Source organism: Antennarius striatus, chromosome 1, assembly GCF_040054535.1.
Source record: "Antennarius striatus isolate MH-2024 chromosome 1, ASM4005453v1, whole genome shotgun sequence".
NCBI classification, from domain to species: Eukaryota; Metazoa; Chordata; class Actinopteri; order Lophiiformes; family Antennariidae; genus Antennarius; species Antennarius striatus.
The window spans coordinates 10,967,257-10,992,717 of NC_090776.1; the positions used below are offsets into that span (position 1 = coordinate 10,967,257).

At 39.0% G+C, this 25,461-nt stretch overlaps 1 protein-coding gene across 1 annotated transcript in view; it reads left to right on the plus strand.

Moving 5' to 3' along the window:
• Positions 1-22,684, plus strand: part of trip4 (thyroid hormone receptor interactor 4) — an 80,719-nt gene extending 58,035 nt beyond the window's left edge. Inside the window, exon 13 of the mRNA XM_068313396.1 lies at positions 22,390-22,684. Within this exon, the coding sequence (XP_068169497.1) occupies positions 22,390-22,454 (65 nt within the window). The 3' untranslated portion in view covers positions 22,455-22,684. The remainder of the gene's footprint in view (positions 1-22,389) is intronic.
• Positions 22,685-25,461: the final 2,777 nt, after the last annotated feature.

Sequence of the window (25,461 nt, forward strand, 5' to 3'; positions counted from 1 at the left end):
GGCTACCTCCCACCTCCAAAAACATGCAGCTCAATTGAAGTGGTCTCTCCCAGTTGTCTGTAGGTGTGAGTGTATGCGAGAGTAGTTTTTTGTCTTTTATATGGTTCCGCGATGTGTTGGCGATTTGTCTGGGGTGTACCCCACCTCTTGCTCGTAGTCAGCTGGAATAGGTTCCACCGTCACCGTAACCCGCAAAGCATACAAGCAGCTGAAGACTAGACGACTACGGTCCTTCTCATTTTCAAGAGGATGGATGGATGGATGGATGGATGGATGGGTGGGTGGGTGGGTGGGTGGATGGATGGATGGATGGATGGATGGATGGATGGATGGATGGATGGAAGGAAGGAAGAAAGGAAGGAAGGAAGGAAAGGTTCACCTTTTGCTAAAACAGATCAGCAGCATGCCAAATTTCTCTTGCTGGGTTTGTGTTTTACTGTAGAATACTTTTCAGGTCAGCTCTTGTGAAGTACAATATTAATTGACTGACTTCAGTTTAGAGCACTGGTGTTGTCACCAAAATGCAAACTAACTCATTTCATCTTGTCTGTCAGCTGTCAGCATGTTTAATTTAGAGTGTCCTTGAACATTCTGTGGCCTAATCAAACCACTGTCAGCTCAATGAATGATTGTGTGACTGACTTTACTTAAGCATTAGAATTCAGATAACTAAATCAAAATATGACATTTTTTATGATTGCTGCCGCACCTCTCACCCGTCACATTTGTTGCTGCTTTGTCCTGCATTGACCTCTAAAGTTTTATTAGGTAGCTTCTGAGCCACCTTGGTTAGTCTGTAAGGAATGAAATCTTCAGTAGAAGGTAATCATTTCAAAAGAAGAAAAATGTTTTGATGTACATGCCACCTGTCTGAATTTAGGCTAATCTTCTATATTCCCTTGACTCGTCACAAGCCACATCAAGTGTATCTTATTAGCACTGCAGAGTAAATATCGGTGTCCCTGTCAAGCTCAGCTTAGACACAGACATGATTTGAATATCCAGCACCAATTATAGCCCTGCTTGTTTACCTAACTTGCTTATGCTGGTTAAGGTGCTGTTTCAATCATCATGTTTTCTGAAGGTTACACCATTCAATTCATCAGAATGAAGCCACCTTTAACACAGCTCCCAAGTCATTCTGAAAATTTCAATCATTAGGCACACCCCTCTAGGTCTCAGCAACCCCCCACTCCTAAAAAAAAATCAATGCCATCTGCTGCTGTGCACCTAATCTTAGCTGACAGAAACAAACAGTAGGTGAGCTAAATTGAATAAGTATCCAGATATTTTTAGAGAACATGAGCTCTAAGCTTGCTTACATTGGTTAGATAATAAAAAAGAGAGAGCCTCGACAAATTCAGGATGCTCCGATGGTTTCTGCAAAAAAAACCTGAAAACTTGATCATCTGCTTTTACTTTCTGATTAAATAAACATGAATGTGTAGCTCATGCTTTCCACACCTTTTGAAAATATGATGATGACAGCATGTCAAGACATTCAGCGTCTGTGTAACAAGAATTTACCTGCCCTTGGTGCTCCTGGGGCATTAGGGTGTTGTACAGAAACTGCCAAGCTGACAAATACCACATTTAAGAGAGCTAATTGCATGTTGTTCCATATTTGCTGTAATCATTAACCCCACCTACCTCCTCAGACAGCAATATTCGATTGACACATAAGCCTCTTCAAGCATTAGAAAAATGCACGTGATGCAAAGTGTTAATCAGGAAAAGGGATTTACTTCCTTCGCCCTGTGTCCCCTTCCCCCAGCGGGCATCTGTTTATTTGCCTCGCATCTGTTTGAAGTGTTTCTTTCACTCGACAGCAGAATGCTCCACTGGTGGAGGAAGTGTTTATATGTGTTCCTTTATGCTCAAATAACACTCCAGGTTCCTCTGAATTGTTAGAAGTCATTGTAGTCATAATATTATTGAATCATGTATCTACTCACAAGCTTCTTTGTCAAGCTGCACACCTTATTCATGCACACCCATGTGTGAGTACATTTATTTTTGGATGAATTCATCTGTGTGCCGTGTGTGTCTGCCTGTGCACATGAGAATAACATGGCTCGATTTCCATTTTTATGAACAATCCAGTTACCTCTGTCAGGGAGACTGATGGAGAGAGGGCTGCAGAATCAATGTCATCCTGCCTCTGGCATGCTAAGGAGTGTGTCCATTGTGCTACTGCTTCTTTTACTTCCACTCAACCCATGCCCAACACACTCACAGATACACACAATGGAAATACATACAATTAAAACTTAGAGTGATTCCCACATGTCCACAGTCTTCCTTCACCGTGTCTCAGTCTCTCCATCACTTAACAAAATGCATGCTGACATTTGACAGGTCCGTTCATATATTTCTTCCTGTCTTTCTGCTGACAGCCAGTTGCATGGAAGCATAAACGTTGAACTAATTTAACCTGGAGATTAATGAGCGACTTAAGCAGACACCAAAGATTCTGCTTGTATTCACTGCTCTTATTGTTAGCCATGGGCGTTCCAGCACCTTAACAAGACCGATAATGTTGGAGCATTTGGAGAAAACTGTGAAAAAGAAGGTTGGTCACTTTTAACATACCAGCTGTTATTATTTACTGGATCCGCCACCCACACAGACACAGACACACACAGACACACACACACACACAGACACACACAGACACACAGAGAGAGAGAGAGCATTTAGAATTATGTGCAAAGTGAGTGAAGGCACTAACCTCCTGAATCCCTACTGGGCTATACTGCACCACTTGAAAGAATCAGATAGATAGATCCTTGAGGCATGTACGATTGATCGGAGATAATGGTGGCTATGAGGCAGTGTCAGGCAAATAAAATGTGTTCGACAATTCTTGCTGATTTCAGTGCAAGAACACAACATGTCAAATTAAACTCCACTCCGGGCTTTCAATATAAACAGCATGAAGAAAGTCTGGCAAAGTGTAACTTCGATGGATTAAGCTGTCAACAGCAGAATTCATTCTCATCACATGATTTGTCTAAGACGTGAGGCATATGCTTTGTTATACTCACCCACTGAGGATCTTAAACATTACAAAACATGGAGCACGAAACAATCTCCTCACAGAAGTTCTGTCATCCTTTAAAAATACCCTGAAAAAAGAAATCAGATTGAAACACAAAAAATTGCAATGTGAGCCTAACTACTAGACATCTGTGTGTTCCAAAAAAACCAGTAAGTGTTTTAAATTATTAGAGCATCCATTGCATTAAAGTTATGTTCCAGAGAGGACTGCACTGTATTTACAAAGGAGCGTCTATCCTGTTTGCTGTTTCTTGCTCTTGGTCGCGGTGTCTGTGTTCAGATAAATCACAGGTCATTAAAGCAGTCAGACATCTATAAATCAATCCAGAGTTTTTAGATTCACAGCATCCCAGCATTATTGCTCACCAATAACAGGAAATATGAACGGCAAGTTTTCATTAGTGATTTATTCAGTTTTTTTTGTTACCACAGTGTTTTGCACTGCGATTTAAGATCCCAAGATCTTTAAGATTTAAAATCATTAACATTTAATTTAGCATAAATTAAATGTTAAATAAATTAAACAGGGAGTCCATCCCGGCTCTGTCTAAAATTAACAAAGTTCACCTTGCAGCACTTCACAAGACCCCTAGCTATGCTCTCTAATATCTTATTTGTTTATTCTGCACAGAAAGTAAGATGTTAAGGAGATAGTATATAATTTATACAATTTTAAAAATTAAATTGATCATTTTCATAATAATAACAGGTTTAAGAATGTATTTTAATTTTGTATGCCTTTAGACAGTCTGGTTTATTATTTTCCCCTCCAAATCCAGTCTTAATTCTGGACTAAGCTAAGCTAACCTGCTTTGACAGTCCATTTATAGTGCAGGAGAAAATTAGTCTGTTGGCTTTTGGCAGAGAAACTCTCTGAATATTAAGGCTGACTTTTCATCTGGTGTCTGAATCGATCTGCAAAACAGACTGCTGGGCCCCCAACATGTAGCTTCATTCGGATTCTGTACACTGTAATTTATTCTTAGAAGAATCCTCAGTGCATGTTGCAACATGTTTATATGCCTCAATACATATTTAGAGTCGCACACTAGGTTATTAGTGTTTCATACTCTTGTGTCTTGCTTGAGTGGCCTTATTAGGTTTAGTTCAACCTATAGCACCAACATTTAGAGTCGCACACTAGGTTATTAGTGTTTCATACTCTTGTGTCTTGCTTGAGTGGCCTTATTAGGTTTAGTTCAACCTATAGCACCAACATTTGTCTACATGTATTTAACATATGAATAGCGTGTAGAGAATGGCCTGTTTTGATGGATCTTTCCTCCAGAAGTGTTTCTTATACTTGAGGTGACTGCAAAACAACAAGCATCACTGTACATATGACTGTTAGGAACAAAGCATTGCTTAAAGCTTCCTATCTCCTGACCCTAAGTCTAGTGTGTGTGTGTGTGTGTGTGTGTGTGTGTGTGTGTGTGTGTGTGTGTGTGTGTGTGTGTGTGTGTGTGTGTGTGTGTGTGTGCGCGCGCACGCGGACGCACGCGTGAGTGAGAGTATCAGTGTACGTGAAGAGAAAGTGCCTGCAGGGGTGTCAGTGCAGGTTTAAGATATTCAGCTTGCTGTCAGCACAGACACATTTCTCCCTCTGCACCACTGCACAGATATGCAAATCCAGCCTCCTCAGAATGCAGAGGACCAGATCAGCTTCAATTTATTCCATTCTGCTGTCTCCCTCTTTCTACACTCACTCTACCTCTCTGTTCCTGTCTGCTCGCTACCCCCCTCCTTCTCCCTCCAGTGTTTCCATTCTGTCTTTGGTTTCCTGTTTGGTCTTAGCTCGTCTTTTCATGGCATATGCCCCCACAGAGAAATTGTATGGAGGTGAGAGGATTTCTACAGAGCAGCTTCGTCTGTGGCTTAGTGGAAAGAGGTGCTCCTTTTTTTTCTTTTTTTTTCTTTAGCCTGGTGGGAGGTGCAAGATTGCCTGAGTGTGTGCATTTGTGAAGCTGTACTCTCAAGTGTGTGTTTTAGCCAAGACATTGTCAAGAATAGTTTGTATGGTGCATATGTGACAATGTACCGCTTCCTCTCCTCGTGTTAATTGCCAACGATAGAACAGCAACAGCCCGCATTGCTACTAGTGAAACACAATTAGTCAGTTGCCAAGCTTCTCTCTAAAAGGCTATCTCAACAACACACAGTGTCATCAGTAATCTAGTCTTAGCATAATCTAAATGCCAATGCCTATCCTCTGTGATTCATCCCCAGCCCACAGTACATTTACATTCTAATTAAATGTGGCTAAGGCTGCTTCATAAGGACCCTTTTTAATAACACTTCTGTATTCACCTTTTCAGAGTCCCTTTGCGGCTGAAAAAGAAAAAGCTGGCTACATTTTATATTTGTCTCTTTGACACTCTGTCTACTGAGGATTTAAGTAGCTTTTTTAAAGCCTGAGTGTGTGTAGAATGACAAGAGATTTTCTTGTCTCTTGAGTATGAATCGTAAATGGACTGGAGATGTAGTTTCAAAGCGGGAATGAAACGAATGCACATTATACATTCTGCCAAATTTGACCATAATTAAAGATGAAGGACTAGTCAGAGGATTCCTTATTAAAGTTGCATGAGGATAGCCTAAATTTTGCTTGTATACCATGAGTGTGGTCTTAAACATTTTTTTGATGAATTATGCCACATTTTAATTCCAAGTTACAGCTAACTGTTTTGTCAGTCCTGGATTGATGTAATGATTGACTAGTTAATTAATTGGATTCATTCACATGATATTGTTTCAGAGTAGTGTTAAAATTCCAAAAATATTCAGTTGTTCCTCATTGCAATAACAGCAAATGTTAAAATACTGGATACCCTGGGCTGTTTTTTTTAATTTGCTACTGATGCTCAATTCCAAATGTTATGTTCCTTTTATGAATAGAAAATGTCAGTGTTACATTTAGAAAGCCTGTTCACTATGAATCAAGTGGTCTCTGACACTGCCTTTGTACACAAACCCTCATGGTTTGACAGGTGGGTGAACATAACCTATATATCTAAACATCCATATTAGCACTTTTGCTAATTTTGAAAACATCTGTCTGATTAAAGAGATGACAGCTACACTTACAGGGGCTTAAGTGGCACAGCATTGCTCGAACAACATTTCAGTCAAATTCATGTTGAAGAAAAAAGAACATCTTCTGGTTGACTGCCCTCATTTTTGTTGGTGTGAATATTCTCTCCAAGCGGTGAGATCCAAACTGACTTAAATTGATTTTGCCATCTGAAAAAAAGGAGACTGATGGTTTTTCTCACAGAAACATTTAACTCCATATTTATAATTATGTTCTTTAGATCTAAAATACTTCTTTACAGAAAGTAAATGTCTTTATTTCATCAAGACTGTCTTTTTAATTAAAAAAAATTGTCATCGCTGAATTTACTGAACCGATTGATGAGAACAATTCATAATTCTACTCTAAAATCATATGAACTGCGGATGAAATTTCTGAATATTTCATGATATTTTGGTGAGCTCCGTTCATGTGGAACTTGGATCTCCAAAGGATAATCTGATTTAAGTGAGTGACACATTGAGAATTTTTCAAGAATGTTCTCTCTTTTAATTCAAAATTGTAATAGTGGATTCTAATTAAGGAATTTTAAGGAATTATAATTTATTCATAATTCAACCTTTTCATTCAACATATTTGGATGGTGTTTCTAAAGAATTACACAGAAAATCACTTGTAAACAGTTACCTTCCATTCCATTTGTTTTTGTTCCTGAAGTATTTGAGAGTCCTGAAAAGTTAAGAGGTAGTTTTGTCTGATGAACTTCGAGCATTTATGGATAATACATGATAGTGTGTAGTGATACAGAGGAAATATAAAATGGAAATGCTTCAATAATATCTGTAATGTTTGCTTTGTTTGGTTCTTCTTTTCCTTTTGGCTTTTCCCTTCAGGGGTCACCACAGCGAGTCAGTTGCCTCCATCTAATCCAGTCTTCTGCATCCTCTTCTCTCACACCAACTACCTTCATGTCCTCTTTCACTACATCCTTAAACCTCCTCTTTGGTCTTCCTCTAGGCCTCCTGTCTGGCAGTTCAAAACTCAGCATCCTTCTACCAATATATTCACTATCTCTCCTCTGGACATGTCCAAACCATCTCAGTTTGGCCTCTCTGACTTTATCTCCAAAAACTCTGTGAGTCCAATTTTTAAGACATATTTATTTTGATATAAAACCACTTTCAAAGATTGTGTCTTTTATCCAACAGAATATTTTATTTTCTTTGTTAACTATTTTTTGCTCAACCACAGACGATTGAACCATATTTACTGGTCATACATTGATACTGATACCGGTATGGACTACTGTGTATTCACACTTCTTTACTTTTTATACAAAATTACTCAACAACTCATCTATTCCACTCTATGCTAATGTAGCATTAACTGTAAGTTAGGCAAGTATGGGAAATGGCAGTGGTATGGAAATATGTCATGTCAGAGGGGGATGATTAAATATAAACTGATTGCAATCTTCTGCCAAAATATCAAGAGGATGTGTGGAAAATAGCAAATTGATGAAACACCTGAAGAACCAGCACAGAGCAGGGTTCAAGGAATTTACTAATGCTAACAGCAGGAAGGAAACGGCTCCAACCAAGTCTGGATAGTGTCAATCTTTGCATATGAGATCCCAAATATGAGCTTCCAAGCCATCACTACATCACTTGGAGAAAGAGAGAGACAGAGAGACAGAGAGACAGAGAGACAGAGGAGAGAGAGAGAGAGAGAGAGAGAGAGAGAGAGAGAGAGAGAGAGAGAGAGAGAGAGAGAGAGAGAGAGAGAGAGAGAGAGAGAGAGAGAGAGAGAGAGAGAGAGAGAGAGAGAGAGAGAGAGAGAGAGAGAGAGAGAGAGAGAGAGAGAGAGAGAGAGAGATGCATTGTTAGCTTAGTTTGTTGTTGCCATGGCTGCACTCTTACCATGTAGTTTGATTTACAGGCTTGGTCCTGTCTCAGTGTTAGAATCTTTGCAAAGATCAGCAAAGATGTTTTTTTGTAACTGACACTTCAGACATTTGCTTCAGTGGAATGACAGCTTAGCGCTGCATGAATACAAATCGTCAGTTTGATTCAGGTTTCCTTTTAAAAGCTTGTAAGATCCAACTGGCCTTCTAACTCTTGGTTAATATGTCTGTCTGTTTCATTAATCAAGCCGAAAGTATCTGAATGTCCGAATTTTGCTAGTGATGTGACAAGGGCCACAGAAGGAGCATCCAGAGGCATTTTTGTACATTTAGGTAATGGAAAGCTTTACAACGGAATAAAAGGCAACAAAAATAATTTCCTCTTCACTGCTGTCTTTTAATTTACATGAGTGAGTCTCACACACAGAACGTCACACTCCTGTCATGTCCTGCTTCTTCAACAGCTCAGTCTCTAAATAAAGACACCAGTTTAGCTCTGTTACAACCTCCACTGCACACTCAGAGGCAGAACAAAACAACCCCTTATTCTGTATGCATACACTTCAGACAGAAGAGTTGGCACAAAAGCCTCACCTTGGGCAGATAAAACCTTAATATTGTCTAACTCTAATAGAGCTCAAAGCCACAATACTCTGACACTGTATCCAGTCAGCAAATTAGAAATTCAATTTTAGGAATCTTAGGACAAGGAAAATACATTTTCTACACAGTTCAGTGGGGAAATGTTTAGTAGATCCATAAAACACAGCGTTCCTGCTAGTGGTCTTATAGTGTGTGTGTGTGTGTGTGTGTATGTGTGTGTGTGTGTGTGTGTGTGTGTGTGTGTGTGTGTGTGTGTGTGTGTGTGTGTGTGTGTGTGTGTGTGTGTGTGTGTGTGTACTTTCAATAAGATGTCACACAGTGCAACAAATTGATTTTTCTTTCAACTGCAGCACTCATGTTGTCACCTGCAGACCACTGTCTGTAGGTTTGTGAATAAAAATCAGAACCTACCAGCCCCAACAAGAAATTCTATCTAAGGAAATAACTCGTTATGCTTTCTTTTCTTCACAAAAAGCCAGAGTGAAGCGATGCATCACAACTGAATTCAGTTGTTCTGAAGTTATCTAAAACAGTCAGACCTAGAAATGTGTACTGTAATATATCTGTAAATGATTAGAAGAAGTGCAATACGTTTACGATATGTGAAGCAATGGCTGTGATGTTTTATCAAACTGCTGAGTTCTGGTCTTCCTAATAACAAATTGCTCTGCAGTGCAGTTCCTGTGATATCAAGCATCACAAATGGTGAGTCATCAATACGATTCTATAGACAAGAAGAAATAAGACATTATTTCGAGAAAGAAAATGTATTTCCTTTCATTCATTTGTATTCAGTAGGAAATTGGAAGGTTTAACCCCATTTCCAGTGAGTGACACCAATTCGATTCACCTTTCTGGTATTTGCATGAGGTAAAAATTTAGCTGGTACTATTTTTCAGTACCACCTCTATTGTGATTTCTGAAAGTATCATGAAACGTGAATACCACATTTTTGAGATATGTTTATGCCAACAAATTATAGGTAACCATACAATAGTCAATGGAGATGCGAAATTACAACTTTTCAGTGCAGTGGAATGTAAGACACGTCCCTTGGCAGGTAGACTTTGAACTCTCCTCATGTCGAGAAAGATTGCTCTTTTTAGGAAGCTTTTTATTCGACATGTGGTCATAATCCAACAGAAATGTCACCAACAATCTAAATGGGGATGTGTGATTGAGTACTGTCAAGTTTTGGAACCACATTTGCTTTTGATGTAAACTTGTGTATTTCTCCACACAGAATTGCCTCAAGCACTTAATGAATTTGAGCACCATATTGTGTGTGACACCATTGTCTGACTCCAAGTTCAAACTAACACGATTGGATTGATTAATGCCTACAGGGTTCTTTACTACAAGATAATCTAAACCTTTTCATTCTGCCATGGAGCAACTCAGTTATTAAATGCATGTGTTCATTATAAAGAACACATTTTAATCTAAATGTTTTACCCACTAGTTGGGATTGTGTTTCACTTTTCATATAAACCATCATTTATTGCTTCACAATTAAGTATTTACTGAGATCAAGATTCAGAAGAAGACCAGAACAACTTAAGATTTATGTTAGCAAACAAAGAGCAAGTTGTACCTCACATAGAAATTGTTCAAGATCAACCGGCTCAGTTTCCTTGGTTGTTAAAATGTTTGAACACAAAGTGTTGTGTGTAGGTTGGAGATGGTTTTTATCACACAACTTTCTAACTATGCAAAGCTGACAACCTAAAGTCAAGCTTACTTTCTACACTAGAAAATAAAAGAAGACAGGCATCATTTCAGCCAGATTTTTTACTTTCTCCAAATTCCTCACATTACTGGTTTTGCAACTTTTCATGTTCACAGACAATTACATTTCAAACAAAAGCTGAGAGAGATACGCTGGCAGATTCTCTCATCACATCCACCTTCTTGAATCAGAATTGTGCAGCTGGTGCTCAACACACAACAGGAAATCCACCAACATTTGTTATGCCTGTAAACGAAAAAAAAAAAAGTATTTTCAATTTCCTGGTGATAGAAGTATTGTACCAACAAATCCCCTTGCAATGACAACCAGCTTTTCACTGTAACAAAGAATTTATCTCTGAAAAGAAATGTGAAACTTACGTTTCCAGACATGAAAGATGTCTCAAAGTCCAGCCTTTAGGTTATGTGCAGTGTTAACAGCTCCAGGCTGCTGCCATTACTCTTTAATAATTGTGCGTTTAACTTCTGCAGCATGTTTGATATGCTAATGATGCTGTTTGCCTGGAGATGACTAAGATTTGTAGCTCTCTCTACACTCACAAGCAAACATTTAATTTTACATCTCTCTTTATAGTGCAGTTTTGAGTGGACATAAGGGCATGTTAAGTGTTGATTAAGTTTATGTGAACTATGAGTTCCATATGAAGACATTGTTTTGACTGATATATTTAAACTAACCATCAATCATCCATTCGCAGTTATTAAAAAAATGCATCGTTGACCACTTGCCGGCATTGTTTTAATGGTTATACAGAACTGTATACAGCTTTATTATAAATGAAATTCTAAATATAGGTATTTAAGTATTGTCAATATCACAACTGTTAATTTTTTTGAGGGGGGTAAATGTGTTGAATCAAATGATATTCCTGGAGTAATGTAGGCAGATCACATTCCAGCACCCAGTGAGTAAGGTTGTAAGGAGGGAAGAAAATTAAAAATGGATTTTAATTGTCATGATAATTTGAGACCATATAAATACTGAAACTACCCAACTAAAATTGTCCTAAAAACATTTAAATACAAAACTGAAAAGACAAGTCTTGTATAATAAACAATTTCTCTTCTGGTTTGAACAATACACAGGGAGCGCTGGTATAAACCAATTATCGCCATGTCCTCACTGTTCCACATTCACCCACCAGCAGCACTGAATTCGCTGTCCACAGCTTGTCACACACCAGTTCTCTAGCAAGTTGTAATGAACTGCCATGTGCGTGACTGAACCGGTTCAACAGCGCACTGTTGGTTGGAGAAATCCCTCAGCCATTACATCCCCTCAGTGTCTGTGAAAACAGCTTCAGGCAGGGAGTTTTGGAGCAAGAGATGGAGAGACTGTTTTCTCTGCCGTGGGAAGCATGGTTCATGCTTCTCCCTAACCCTTTGCAAACAGCATGCCAACACAAGTCTTAAACAGCACTTTCTCTATCCACTTGTAAATTCACCATCTAGGCAGCACAAGAAGGGAATGTAAATTAAGTGTGACTAACAGCAAGATGGGAATTCAGGCAGCTTCCCCCTCCTCTCTCGCTGCTCTCCCTTGGTTACTGAGGGTTTTGTACACATCCTTTTTCCCGCAGTGCTCAAGGCTGTCGGCTTGGTTTCACGTGAAAAATGACTTCAGCTGGAGGTGTTCTGAGCTGAGGCCAGATAAGGAAGATGAGATAGAAGGGCAGTGTTGCTGAGCTGAAGTCAGAATGAAGCCCTTTCGAAGAACCTATTCAATTTATCATGAACTGGGAGTCCTCTCACTTCATCTTCATAACCATGGGACCAGTTGTACTTGCTGAAATATGGGGAAATACAAATGCTAACATGTGATTTCCCAGAAGCATTTGGGGCCAATTGACTGCTGCAAGCGTTGTTAACCAATGAGTTATTTTAGGTGATAGAGGATAAGACTGGCAATATTTTTTTTTAGTGCAAACAACAGATTGTGAAAAGGCCAAAATGAACATTAAATCGGTTTTCCTAACAAGTGAAACCTGTGCAGCCAGAGCCTAATACAGATTATTCCTCTGTGCCATTGTTGCCCAAAACCATAAAAAAAGAACATCAATGCGCCACACACTGTATTCATTACCTTTAACAAGAGTGCTGCCATTTATCCAAAGTCAGTCCCAACGACAGAAATGTGTCATAAATACTTACAAGTGCATCTAATATACATCCTCGGCTGAAAATAGTCCCTGAGAAATATGTCATTTATCTCTTTTTAGTAACTCTCCTAAAAGCTACAGTATTCAACTGTAGTAGCGAGCTACGTGACCTTTTCATGTTTTGTTGCTTGGTTGAACTCAAATGTCAGTTGAACCATTGGATGGATTGCTATGAACTTTAGTTCAGACATTCATGGTGCCCAGAGGATAGATCCTAAGGCAATTTTGCAGCAGCACAACCAATCACGAATCATCTCTATGTTGTATTTACCGCGAATTAGCAAGTGCTACCATAATAACAAATAATAAGGCCAACATATAAGACAAATTAATAAGGCCAACATATAAACCTAAACATTATAATTTATAATTTGTTATTATCAGCACAAAACACTTTATGTCCTCAGTTAGTTGCCAGCATAGCTGTAGACTTGCCCTTCTTTGAAATGAAGTCCATACAGTGGTTACCAGTTTTTCAAGACGTCTGTTGTACGGAGGCATGAACAAACACATTGGTTCTAATTGATCCATAAATTATCACCAGCTTGATGTGCCAGACCCCAGAGACCCCATGAGCATATGTACCAAAGCAGGCTCATGCTGATGTGCTACTCAAATACCTCTGCCTTTGCACCATGCTTAAATTCATGCCTGCATTAAGTCTGAAGCTTTTATCACTCTGTACTTTTATTTTTTTTTTACCATTCATGCAGTGTACTTTCGTTAGACTCTGAACTGCTTATTGTGGGAGCGTAGTGTGAATTCATGTAACAGATACTGTTAAAGGTGCTAAATTCAATCAGTGCTGATGGTGCTCCAATTTTACATTTCTTTTTTGTGTCATCATTTGCTGGCATGAAATTGTCTGTGTCAAAGTGTGTCATCAGAAAGTGTAGCAACATTTTAAATGTGCGGTACATCATTCTGCCTCTGGGGTTCTGTCATTCAAACAGTAACTGAAGATGTAACCTGGATGGCATTGTGATGTACTGTTGGATCACGGCTGCCTTGGTGGTGGGTTTGTTAGGCACAGACACAGTTATTACGTCTATTATTCCCAATAAAAACCTATCTGACATCACTCAACTGTAAATGGTTACAGATGAAGTTCGATTCAGTCTTCCACTTCTTACCATCTGGTGTTTCCCCAGAAATTCACTTGCCAAGTGACCTCTTAGTTTGGATGAAATTACAGCTATGACAATGTTTGATGCATTTAATATGGACACAAATGGATATAAATTTTAACCTATTCATTTTTAGAAGGTTCTAATCACAGAGACCTTTTGCATGTTGACATATAAGTATGTTATGTGCAGATTTGTTCTAGGGTTTATTATCCAGGTGCTTTGGGACCAGTGTGTAATAAAAAGAAACAAAATCCTGCCCTTTTATTTTTAGTGATATTTCTCCTCTCACAGAGGGAGGAATAGCAACCAGCCAATTATTATTGTGATTATTACTGCGTGGCAATACATGGGTCTGCATTTTATTGATGTCAGCGAGGATGTCAGTGGACCTCTATTTCAGTTTAATAAATACTCTTTGCACTACTGCCCCTGGATTTTCAAGGGATTATGCTTGTACACTTCACATCAACGATGAGCTGTATTCTCCTATCATGTGTAATGGGAATATTATGCATGCAGTCACACTTATGAATATGTAGGAGAGTATCTAAGGGTAGTGTATGTTTGAGCATCTGCGTGCCTCAGAGTGAGTTCAGGAGTGTGTTTTACCATCTTGATGGAGCGCTGGCCCTCTGCAGAAAGGCTGTGCTTATTTTATGGCCTCCTCCCAAGCTGCAGCGTGTGAGCAATAAACCTTTCTCCAGCAATCTCCAAACAGTGCAGCAATCAATGGGAAATTATCTCAGCCAATCGATGGGCCAGCCTTTCTAATTCTCTGTCTCTCTGCCTCTCTCACTGTCCAATGTGTATCCTTTCTCACAGCAGCCCTCCCTTCCCTTCCTCTCTCTGTTGCTCTCCTCATCCCTTCTGTCTCATTTTTTGCTGTCTCCTTTTTTTTTTGCACCCGCTCCTTCACTCACCCCCCCACCCCACTCACCCTCCCCCACTTCCAGTTGCATCCCCTCTAGTTCTCTCAGCTCCATAACAGCTATTCTGAAATGCGACAGCTCAGCAGCTCCTGAGCCATTAACAAAAGTCGCCTTCAGCCATGGAATATGTAACACTACTGGATTGACTTTCCTGGTGAATATAATGATTCTCACTTGTTCATACCACCAGACAACCTCCATGTGACAGCTGTGACAACAAGGTCACTCGTTGTTCTTCAAGTTGTTACTGTTGTCCTTGGTTGTTTGTGGCATTTTGTATAAACCTCATTATTGTACTGAAGGTTCTATTTTCATTTAAGTGGCAGAAATTACCTTTTCTTAAGCTCCCTGCTTAAGTAAGAGATATTAAGTAGCTTGGGTTTTATGGTGAGAGCTGCGGTATGTCCATTTATGTGTGATTTATACTTTCAAATCATTTCAAATAGTATATCGGTTAACATTCATATCTATGTGTCTTTAACGCTGACATCAATAAAGAGGCGACAGTTTAGACAACAACAAAAATGTTGAAGTTGAGAGGAAATTGTGAAGTGGAGACAATCGTGCACTCAGCGGCGGACTATGAGGCTATTCCATGCCATGTTGTGATATTTTTTTCACTTAATTCTGCCCTCAACTGTATCTAGTACTGCCCTGTTTGATGCTTTTCACACATTTCATCTTTGTCTGTAAGCTTCCAGAAAATGTGCACAAATACAGATGAAATAAAAGATATGAACAGAGTCCTGTTTGCATTCGATCCCTTGAGCATGAAATAATCTCATGGCTACACAAACAGAAACTGGAAGCAGACTACACTTTTCTAAAGTCAGACTTCATCTGTGTTTGTTCAATGACTAAATATCAACTAAAGGAAACTTGTATTTATAATACGTAATGGGCTCACTATAATATCTGGCAGTGAAGTTGGCTGTTTTCAGTGAAAAGACTGCAATATACGACTGTAAGTCACATGCAAAGCATTTAATGGCAGTTGGGTGAGTATGCAGTGAACACATTGGAGCATTTAATGGCTGAGGAGGGTGAGTATTTCCCTCAGGAGCTGAAGACAAAAGCAGAGTAAATATTGAACTTGCAGTGACTACTTTAAATATATGATGAAGTTGCCTGATGACTGCTCGTAATGTAAATTGCCAACTGTTTCACATCTTTATGGGGTTTTTCTTTTTATACTTGCAGCTACTTGTGCTTCTCCTAGGTAGGCAAAACATTGGTTCATACATCCGTCTTAAGTTTTGAGACTTTTCTGAGGAAACGTGATTGCTGAGAATATGCCATGGTACCAATGCCAATGTTAGTTATTTAGTTGCTTGTGATCGTAGAGACAAATACATTTAGATTTCTGGGTTTTTTTGTTTTTCATTGTGATAATTTGCCTTATTGTGATCTAAATCCTCCTTACTTCTTTTCATTTTTACCACAAAAATGATCAGTGCCATAGATCAGTACCATAAATTTCAGCACAAAAGTCATTACTTTTTCAAATGCTTTGAAACCTGCAGCTTAAACAACGATGCGTCTAATCTATAGATTTTTACAGGCGAACAACTTCCAGGGGGCGCTCTAGCAGGAAGTACAAGAACAAGACAGACGGGTGGAAGAGATAATGTGGCGAGAAAGCCACTACCATACTTTGATTGTGTTTTGCATGATGGAAAATACGCAAAAACAGCCATGTGATGCAACTTTTAAGTTAAAGGCTGTTTCCATCAGAAACAGCTTGGCATCAATGAACTGATGGTGAGACATATGAGGCGCCAGCAGTCATTGTTGTTACAGTCATTGTTCTAAAAATAAGGAAAATCTGTGTAAATATCTCATGTTACAACACCTTCACACCTTCGGCTTATAGACAGGTTCGGCCTGTGTATATATATATATATATATAAATATAAAATGTACTTAGTTTTTTTATTAAGTGGGTGTGTCTTATATTCAGGTGCGCTCAATAACAGGAGTAGTTCACCTTGACAAGAAATCCAGTCTGTCCTGTCAATGTGTTTCATCCACCGGGCAAAATGTATTTGTAGAAACAAAGACAATGCACGCTCTTTCTGCGTATTCAGCTTTCAGCATTCTTAACTGATTGAAGTGAAAGAATCTTTTATTAATCTAACATGCATGTGGGGCGAACCATTTTGACATTGGCCAGATGACAACTAACACAGTACAACTGCTAAATGCTCATTCCATGAGTTCTTGCTTTGGCTTATGTAGAGTAATTACTTTTTTTCCACATATGCTTCACATAAATGTCACTGTGTCATGACAAGGAAAACTGCCAGAGCCAAATTTCGACAGTATTAACTCCAGCTGTCACTCTCACCCACAAGGAAACAAGAATGATATACTCCTGCTCTGGTAGATCTATCATTAAAGTAATCTTGAATAAACATTTGGCAGCATTCAACAAAAAATCCCAGAGGTATTTCCACACCTAAGCGATACTTGCCTCTGGGAGAACAGACAGACACTGACAACAATTCAGACAGGCTTGAAAATGTTGAGCAAACAGCACTTCTCCTGAACATTTTGTTTATGCTGCTACTGCTCACAGAGTTCAGCCGTAACGTGACAACATGAAAAGAAAGCACAAACGACAGACGCCACCCCTGCCTGTCACACTTGTATTATTTTTCCCCCTGCTTCAGCCAAGGGGAAAACAGCCCACTAATGTGGTGCTTTGACAGGCAGGAGTCTTGTGTTTGGCACGACACACTTGTTATTTGCCTTGCAGTTTAAGATGGGGTCAAGACTAGTTATCAAAATCCAGCAGAGGTTGTTCTACACGGAGGAGGACAAAGCTGCAGACCAAAATTAGTGAGAATGGAGGAATTTGAAACATGTTTGATATAAGTAAGTGTCAGACTTGATTAAGAAGTCAGTGACAGCAGTAGTTTTATTTGCACAGCATTGCTGCATGCATTAATAGTCAGCCTAGTCTTGCCAAATGATGTATAAATAACACCAATGTCATAATGTCATTTCACATGTTATCATAATGCTTTTTCAATGGGAGTCACTCTAATGTCATCAGTTTAGTTTTTTTATTGAATACTACATATGAATATTAAGAGTAAAAAAACATCAGTTGACCTAGCATAAGTTAATGTCTACAGTATTTTTGCCATGTTTATGTCAACCACATAAAATTTTTGACGTTATTTCAACACAAACAACTACCGTATGTGTGGAAGTTGCTCATATGTGTAACCCTAACCAATCGGAAGCCTCCCTTTACTGCACATCTGATACTCAATGAAATCATGACTTTAAAGTGAGACAAAGCTTTCAAATCCACAAAATAACATGAGGATATTTGTTTGATGTGGCATGCTATTTAAATCCCATACCAACAGATCACATTACTCTGACATATAAATAGCAGCTGGATGAAATCCTGCTTTGACATTCTCAGCTGTGTGCGTCTTTGTAAACCTCATCTGAGGTTCACATGAATTAATCAACAACACATTTAAACCAGAGTAATCACGATGGAGACTACTTTGTTGTGACTGTGAAAAGGTGTTTTGATCATTCATGGGTTCATACAGGTGGCTGCTGGAGCCAGATAACTGGTTTAGGTGCAAATTCCAAAAATAATCCTTGACTGGCACATTCTTGGCAGTCGAAGAACGGTGCACAGATATTAACATTCTTTGCATACAAAGGCAGTTCACTAAGAAGCACTTACGTTCTGTGTTGCTTATGTGAAACTGCTCCTCCCTTTGGTTTTCACTATTCTGCTTGAACCTGATGCAACATATTGTGTACAAATACTGTAAATATTTGTAATTAGTTTCAAATCAAGCTGGTTGATAGAGGTGTCCCTCAGAGATCACTGCTAGGTCTCAAACAATATACTGTGTACGCCATTAATATTTATTTTTCAACTGAGCATTAAGAGAACATCTTGCTGGTTTTATCCCATTTTAACCTTCCCTTAATGCTTTTAATGAAGATTATTATTTACTTCCAGTATGCAATCATTTGAAGTGATTCTGGAGAGTCAGTGTGTGAAATCATTTTAGAAAATGAAATAAATGCGAGGACTGTGGGGCGTCCCGGTACTTAGGAATCATACTACCCTGTGATAGTTAGCTAATATAGTATGTACGGTCAGGTTTGACTCTATACATCACCACAAAGAATTTGAAATGAAATGAAGAGAATCTGCTTTAATTGCAGACTTTTACCTTTAATTTGAGGGTATTTACGCCAAATCAGTTCAGTTTCGTTATGTGCCTCCCACGTTCTAAAGGGGCTAAAAGTCATGAGACAAACCAATTAAACTTAACAACCATGAATCAAACTTTAACTTTTTAATACAGACGCTCCTCTACTTACGTTAATTTGTTTTACGTTTTTTTGATTTTACGTTTGCACTGACTGTAAAATAATTTTGTAAAAAACAAAAAATTGTGAGTGAATCTTTGAGTTTAGAGTGCTCTCTGTAGTATGAGATGTTCAAACGATCTTACGTTTGACACTGCATCCATTGTTTACATGGCGCAAACGACAGACTGAATGTGCCTTGCCTCTTCCCAGTTCATCGCGTGTTACCCTTGTGTTAAGACATCATATCTGTCATCTCTGAGTTTAAGTATACATGGTTTGCATATTTGTAACCCTAAGCAAATATCAAAAGCGTAAGTTTACAAGTGATAGCAGTAGTCAAAAGAAGCGGTGTTTGATAATATACGTTAATAGAATTTATGGATATATATACAGTATGAACGGTCACACATTACTGGAATGTACAGTAACAACATACGTTCATTTTCACATTACTTTCGGACGTTCGGAACATAACTAAAACCGAATTTGAGGAGCGTCTGTACATGGTTGCAAGTTCTTTGCAGTAAATTACAGCCTGGTTCTGGAATGCATAGACATCACCAGATGTTGGGTTTCATCCCTTGGGATGCTCTGACAGGCTTCTGCTGCAACTGTCCTCAGTTCCTGCTTGTTCTTGAGGCATTCCCCCTTCAGTTTTGTCTTCAGAAAATGTAATATATACTCAATCAGATTCAGGTCAGGTGATAGACTTGGCTATTGCATGGCCATTTATTTACTTTAAGAAACTCTTTGATTTCCTTTGCCGTATGCTTCAGATCATTGTCCATCTGCGCTTTGAAGCATCGTCTGAAGCATTTGGCTGAGTATGAGCTGATGATATAACCCAAACATTTCAGAATGAATCCTACTGCTTTTATCAGCAGTCACCTCTTCAACAATTCTTTCGGCAGCCATACATGATCACGTCATGATGCTACCACCATCATGCCTCACTGATGAGGTGGTACGTTTTGTATCAAGAACGGTTTCCTTTCAGTCTCCATAGTCTTGTTGTTTGCAAAGTCTAATTTGGTCCTCCTTGTTTTTGAGGCTCACCAATGGTTTTACAACTTGTGGTGAGCCCTCTGTATTCACTCTGGTGAAATCTTCTCTGGATTGTTGACTTTGACACACACACACACCCACCTACTTCCTGGAGAGTGTTCTTGATCTGGCCAGCTGTTGTCAAGGGGTTTTTCTTTACCAGGGAAACAATTCTTCTGTGATCCTCCACAGTAGTTTTCCATGGTCTTCCAGGTCTTTTGGTTTTGCTGAGCTCACGGTATGATCTTTCTTTTCAAGAATGTTCGAGTTGATTTGGCCACACCTAATGTTTTTGCTATCTCTCTAATGGGTTTGTTTTGTTTTCAGCCTACCGATTGCTTGCTTCAGTGATAGTGACAGCTCTTTGGATCTCTGATTGAGAGTTGACAGCAACAAATTCCAAAAGCAAATGTCACGCCTGGAATCAACTCCAGACCTGTTGCTTGCTCAACTAATGACAAAATAACAAGTGAATGGCCCACACCTGTCCTTGAAATAGGTTTTGAGTCATTTGATTTGAATGTAAATACCCTCAAATTAAAGATGAAAGTCTGCATGTAAAACACATTAGTTTAATTTCAAACCTATCACATCAGCTATAAATATGGTTCATTTCTGATTGTATGCTTGTACTTTTATGTTCTGTAGATTTGCAGAACTTTGAAAGCAGCAACTCAAATCCTCTCTGGCGCCCCGTGACAGGAGCTTCTGTTTCTATGGCTTGGCTATTCTTCTGTAGCCAAGGGTATTTATTTCATTTGCCACAAGTCTTTCTTACTGGCAAAATGTTTGCAAAGAGTATGAACTACGAGCTCATTCAGCCATCGAATCTCTTATGGCAGACGTTGGTATTGGCTTTTCCTGCACACATGGACACCTGACACATGTTGCTAGTTTTCCAGGCCGTCTTAGTGAGTTTATATCTGTAAATGACTAACAGCAGTATTCCCACCCCTGTCTCACATCTAACACACACCAGTGCTGTTGCTGTTGGTCCATATGCCTCTGTTAATTCAGTGTGATGTGTATTCAATACATTTTAATAAGGGATGATGTTGATTTGGTGTCTTATTGGATGAAAGGGAGATGAGGGCTGCTATGAGAATGTGGGTAATTGCTGTATCATGAAGGGAATTATCACAGGCCATTTTCTTTTATTGTGTATTTCTCTTAAGTGGCTCGCTTAAAACCAAATGTTTTTTGTGCGGCAGATGCATAACACATGTGCACTGAATGGTTGTGTAGCCGGTCGATTATTTGTCCCACCAAAAACTGAGACAAGCCTATGAAAAAGACAAAAGATCACTTACATTTCATAAATTGAAAACAGCAATAACATGATGTGAAACCAAACTGGCAACAGAAACGCTGTCCAAACGCTTCCAACACTTGATTTGTTTCCATTGTGCTATTTACTCTGAATTATGGTGACATCCTATAGTGCCATAGTTTCCTTTTTTAACCGAGGGATATCATTTATCACTTTACCTTTCAGCTCATTACTCAAGTCATGTGTCAAACTCACTACTGTGAGCAATTGGAGAATGTCAGATGGTAACTGCTGACAACCAGTAGACATAGGCGTACCTGTGTGTACATCATGGACTGCTGCTCTTAACCCTTACTCAAATAAGCCGACTTGCTGTTGCCCCAGTCAACTGGTGTAATAACCAGTGGGGCCATCCGTGGACAGAGTAGGTCTGTATCCAAAGAAGCCGTAATGTAAAGGTTGGCGATTATCATGTTAATGACGCTGCAGTTACCGTACAGATGAGTTAGAGTTCCTCCTGCATGCTCTTCCACCCAGGTACCACTCCGCATTTGGACAAGGTCTGGACTTGATTCACTGTCCAGACTTCAAATGTAAAAACGGCTCATGATACCATTTGACAGAATTAACTAGAACTTGCTTGCCCCTGGTGCATATGGATTACTCTCCCTTCACAGTGCATCACCTCATATGTGTGAGGTGTCTCTCATTCCTCTGGAAACCTTCTACTTATGGATACTTCAACAGCATTTGTGACCTTTTTGCCAAGTATGTAATTGTGAGCTGCTTTGTGTTATTGTGTGTTTGTAGGATGTCTTAGGTGTGTTTATGTGTAGCTCGGTATTTTGTCATCCTTCACTATGTGGGGTTTTATAGCTATTGGATCATTCTGTATTTATATGCACAGCTGAGTTAAAGGTGCCTTATTTGCTGCTAACAAAGGCAGCGGTCTAATTGCTATTTGCGATGCAGTAACAGTCTCTTGTTGGCCTTGTACGTCATCATCTCTATGTCTCTCTCTCCTGTGTCTATCCAGTGCTGCTTGTAATCAGCAGGCCTTGAGCTCTCAGAAAGGTCACTCCATCCCTTTGATAGGGTTTTGATTCATCCCTTCCTCTCCCCCCCCCCCCTTTCGAACCCTTTCTCTCACAGGGAAGCTGGAGAGTCGCGACCATCAGGGTGCCAAGAAGGGGCTGATCCCATCAGCTGCAGAGTGATGTGGGAGGAGGAGAAGGGTCCGATGTCACGGGGAAAGAAGATTTATGTTCCTCTAAAAGAGTTTGACCGAATGTTTTATCAGGAGTGTAATTGCTGACATATCATCAGTTTCACTTCTGTGTTTAAATCATTGATATTTACAATTTACAGAGATATACAATCATTTGGCAAAATTCTACTATTAGCTTTGTAATTGCGTGTTTGCAGTAATAAAATGTTCATTAATTTTCATTTTGTGCTTTTTTGTGTCATTTCTGTTATTACTATTAACATTTGATTTGTCAAAATTTCTAAAAGCTCATATGCATTATGTGTGTTCTGGTTTTGATAGGCTAAATTTACTATTGCAGTAAAGTTCAATTAATGAGGTTGGATCAGAAAAAGAATTGCTGTCTATCGCAGAGGAATGACGGAAAGGGTTTCAGATGAAAAATGCCAGAAATGGCTACAGTTTTGCCAGATAATCCTATAGTCGTCATTATCTGGAGTCACCCAGCAGTACAATAGTTCGATCACTCAAATACATGCATGTGTTCGGTCTATACCTCACAGCATCTAAACTGCACAAATATGCCTGTTTACCTCACAAGCACTGAGTGGGAGCGGAGAATTATTGCTGCCATGAAAACTCCATAGCTGTAAAATCTTGTCTCAAAGGAGTGAGAACCCCCTTCAGACTTGTGTACTTTTTATTTGATGTGAACCTCTTTCTGTAGCACTGTGCTAAGAAAAGCCTTTGGTTAATGCATGTATACTATACAGGTTATCTGACCCGTGTCGGCCCAACATTGCATAATTTTCCTGTTAAAATTGAAGGATGGCAGGTGTAAGTAAGATCAAAGTTTGATGTCACCTCATAAATAGCTGCGGCTGCTTGTTTACTGATACAAAAATCAGTTCCGTCTTCAAAATGTTTCCTTCCATCACAGTATGTCTTTAAATATTGTGTACATGAGCTGGCCCTTACCTTTCCAGAGTAATGCAGAATAGGTTTTTTGGGGTTTTTTTTTAACTCAGTTTCAATCCAGAGCAGGCTTGGAGGACTCTGCCACTTTAATACAGTCTTAAATACAGAGAGACTCCTTATAAGTGTAGATAGCTTTGATGGCTGACACAGAATAAATTCTGGTCATTCATCATGTCAAATACTGGGTTGTATCACATGAATATCCAGAGAATTACAATTTTACATGGCCTTTGAAGAATGAGTCAATACTTGTATGCCATGTGGTTCAATACGATGCCAATTGTGGGTGGAAAATAATTGTTTTTTCATATATTATGTTGTTACAGCAGCATTTTACCCCCTTAGCCATTAATTCCACTGATTGTACACTGTAAGTGTTGCATTAACTGAAGTTAGCATATAATGATAAGGAGTGCTGCAGGATTACTCCAGTTTTTTTTTTCACTATTGACCATGTTGAATCATTCTATTGTGCTTTTAAAAAGCCAGGCAGGCTGGTGTTTAGTCATGAACAATAGTCAGGTATGACTCAAAAGCCATGGATTAAGGCTGCTTTTGGAAATGGTTTCCATATCGGCACTTCCTTTAAAATAAATCATGTCAAATCTTCAGAAAGAGTTTAATCTCTAGAGGAGTCAAACATCTAGAATATATTTCAAAAGTAAATTATTTATACTTCTTATAGGTCTCCTGTCGTTTTATACAAGTAAATAGCAGGTTTTTGATACCTTCATTATCAGTTGTTATCCTGGTTTAAGTGTTGTTGTGACAGGCTCTGATTGATATTCTGCTAGCGTAATGTAATTTTGCTTTCAGCATTTTATCCGTTCTTGCAGGGCTGTGTGTTGATTTCTTTTCACATGTGTTGAGTAGCTCTTAGACTAAGCTGTTTTCTTGCCTGAGGGTGTATTTCACCACGGTTTGAAAAGCACATATCATGAATCACCAGCACACACCCATCCCAAGCTGTTATGTTTTTTCCTATGCCTTGCATTGTAATTCGCTGTTGATTAGCTTAGATTTACTCTTGTTTGAGTTGCAGATTAGCTACAACTCTCTGCTCCACTCCATTCAGCAGGAGAACGCATAATTGCACCAGTCTTTCCAGTAATCTCCCACCCAGAGAATGTAAGAGGTCTCTTTTGTAAAGTTTCCGCATAGAGAGGCTGCTTAAGAAAGCTCTAAATTCAACCCCCAGTGAATCAACACTGACAGCTACTTGCCCTGTGGGTGGCCTTTTATTCTGTCTTTCAGATCATGAGCATTTTCCCGGATGAGAACAGACATCCAAGTTCACGTCAACAAGAGCCCTGTGCTGTAACACTGAACAATTAAGCATTAAGCTGTTGGTTTTTCATGGTCAAAAGACATGATGGTACCATGTGGAATAGATATACAGTAGGTCAAATACTTTTAAATGTTCTGTATATTTATCATTATCTTTGAAACAGCTATGCTGATTCTCAGTAAGCTGCCAAAGATGAAAACTGCTGATCAATCTGATTTGAAAAGGATATCCTTCAAATTTCGGAAAACATAATAGATTTTTTATGATTGTCATTTGATAAGTTTGAGTTGATGATTACAACTCTAAAATCTAAGCAAGACATTCTCCGATAAAAGCGTTCTATTTGGAGGGGTTGATGGAGGAGGTTTATCCTGATCTTTTTTAGACGTGTTTTATAAGCTAAAATGATCAAAACCACTGTATCTGAAAAAATTAAGAAATCCTTTAAAATCATTTCTGGATCCAGATCACCATCAAATTGTAACCTCCTCTAGGTTATACCAGGGTCAACAGTTCAAGAAAATTTTATACAAATTCATTCATGAGTTTTTGTGTAATCCCTCCAAAAAATAGGAGCACAGTTTAAACTGGAGAAACTGTGAGGCTGCCGAACAAAATCTGCCCACCGGCTGGTCAAATCTCGCCAAACGATGCTTTTGTCTTTTTATTTTACTGGGAATTTTGGACTCTTCCTTGTTCCTGAAGTTTCTGCAATAAAGAGGTAGTAGGTACACAATACCAGGTAAAAGAA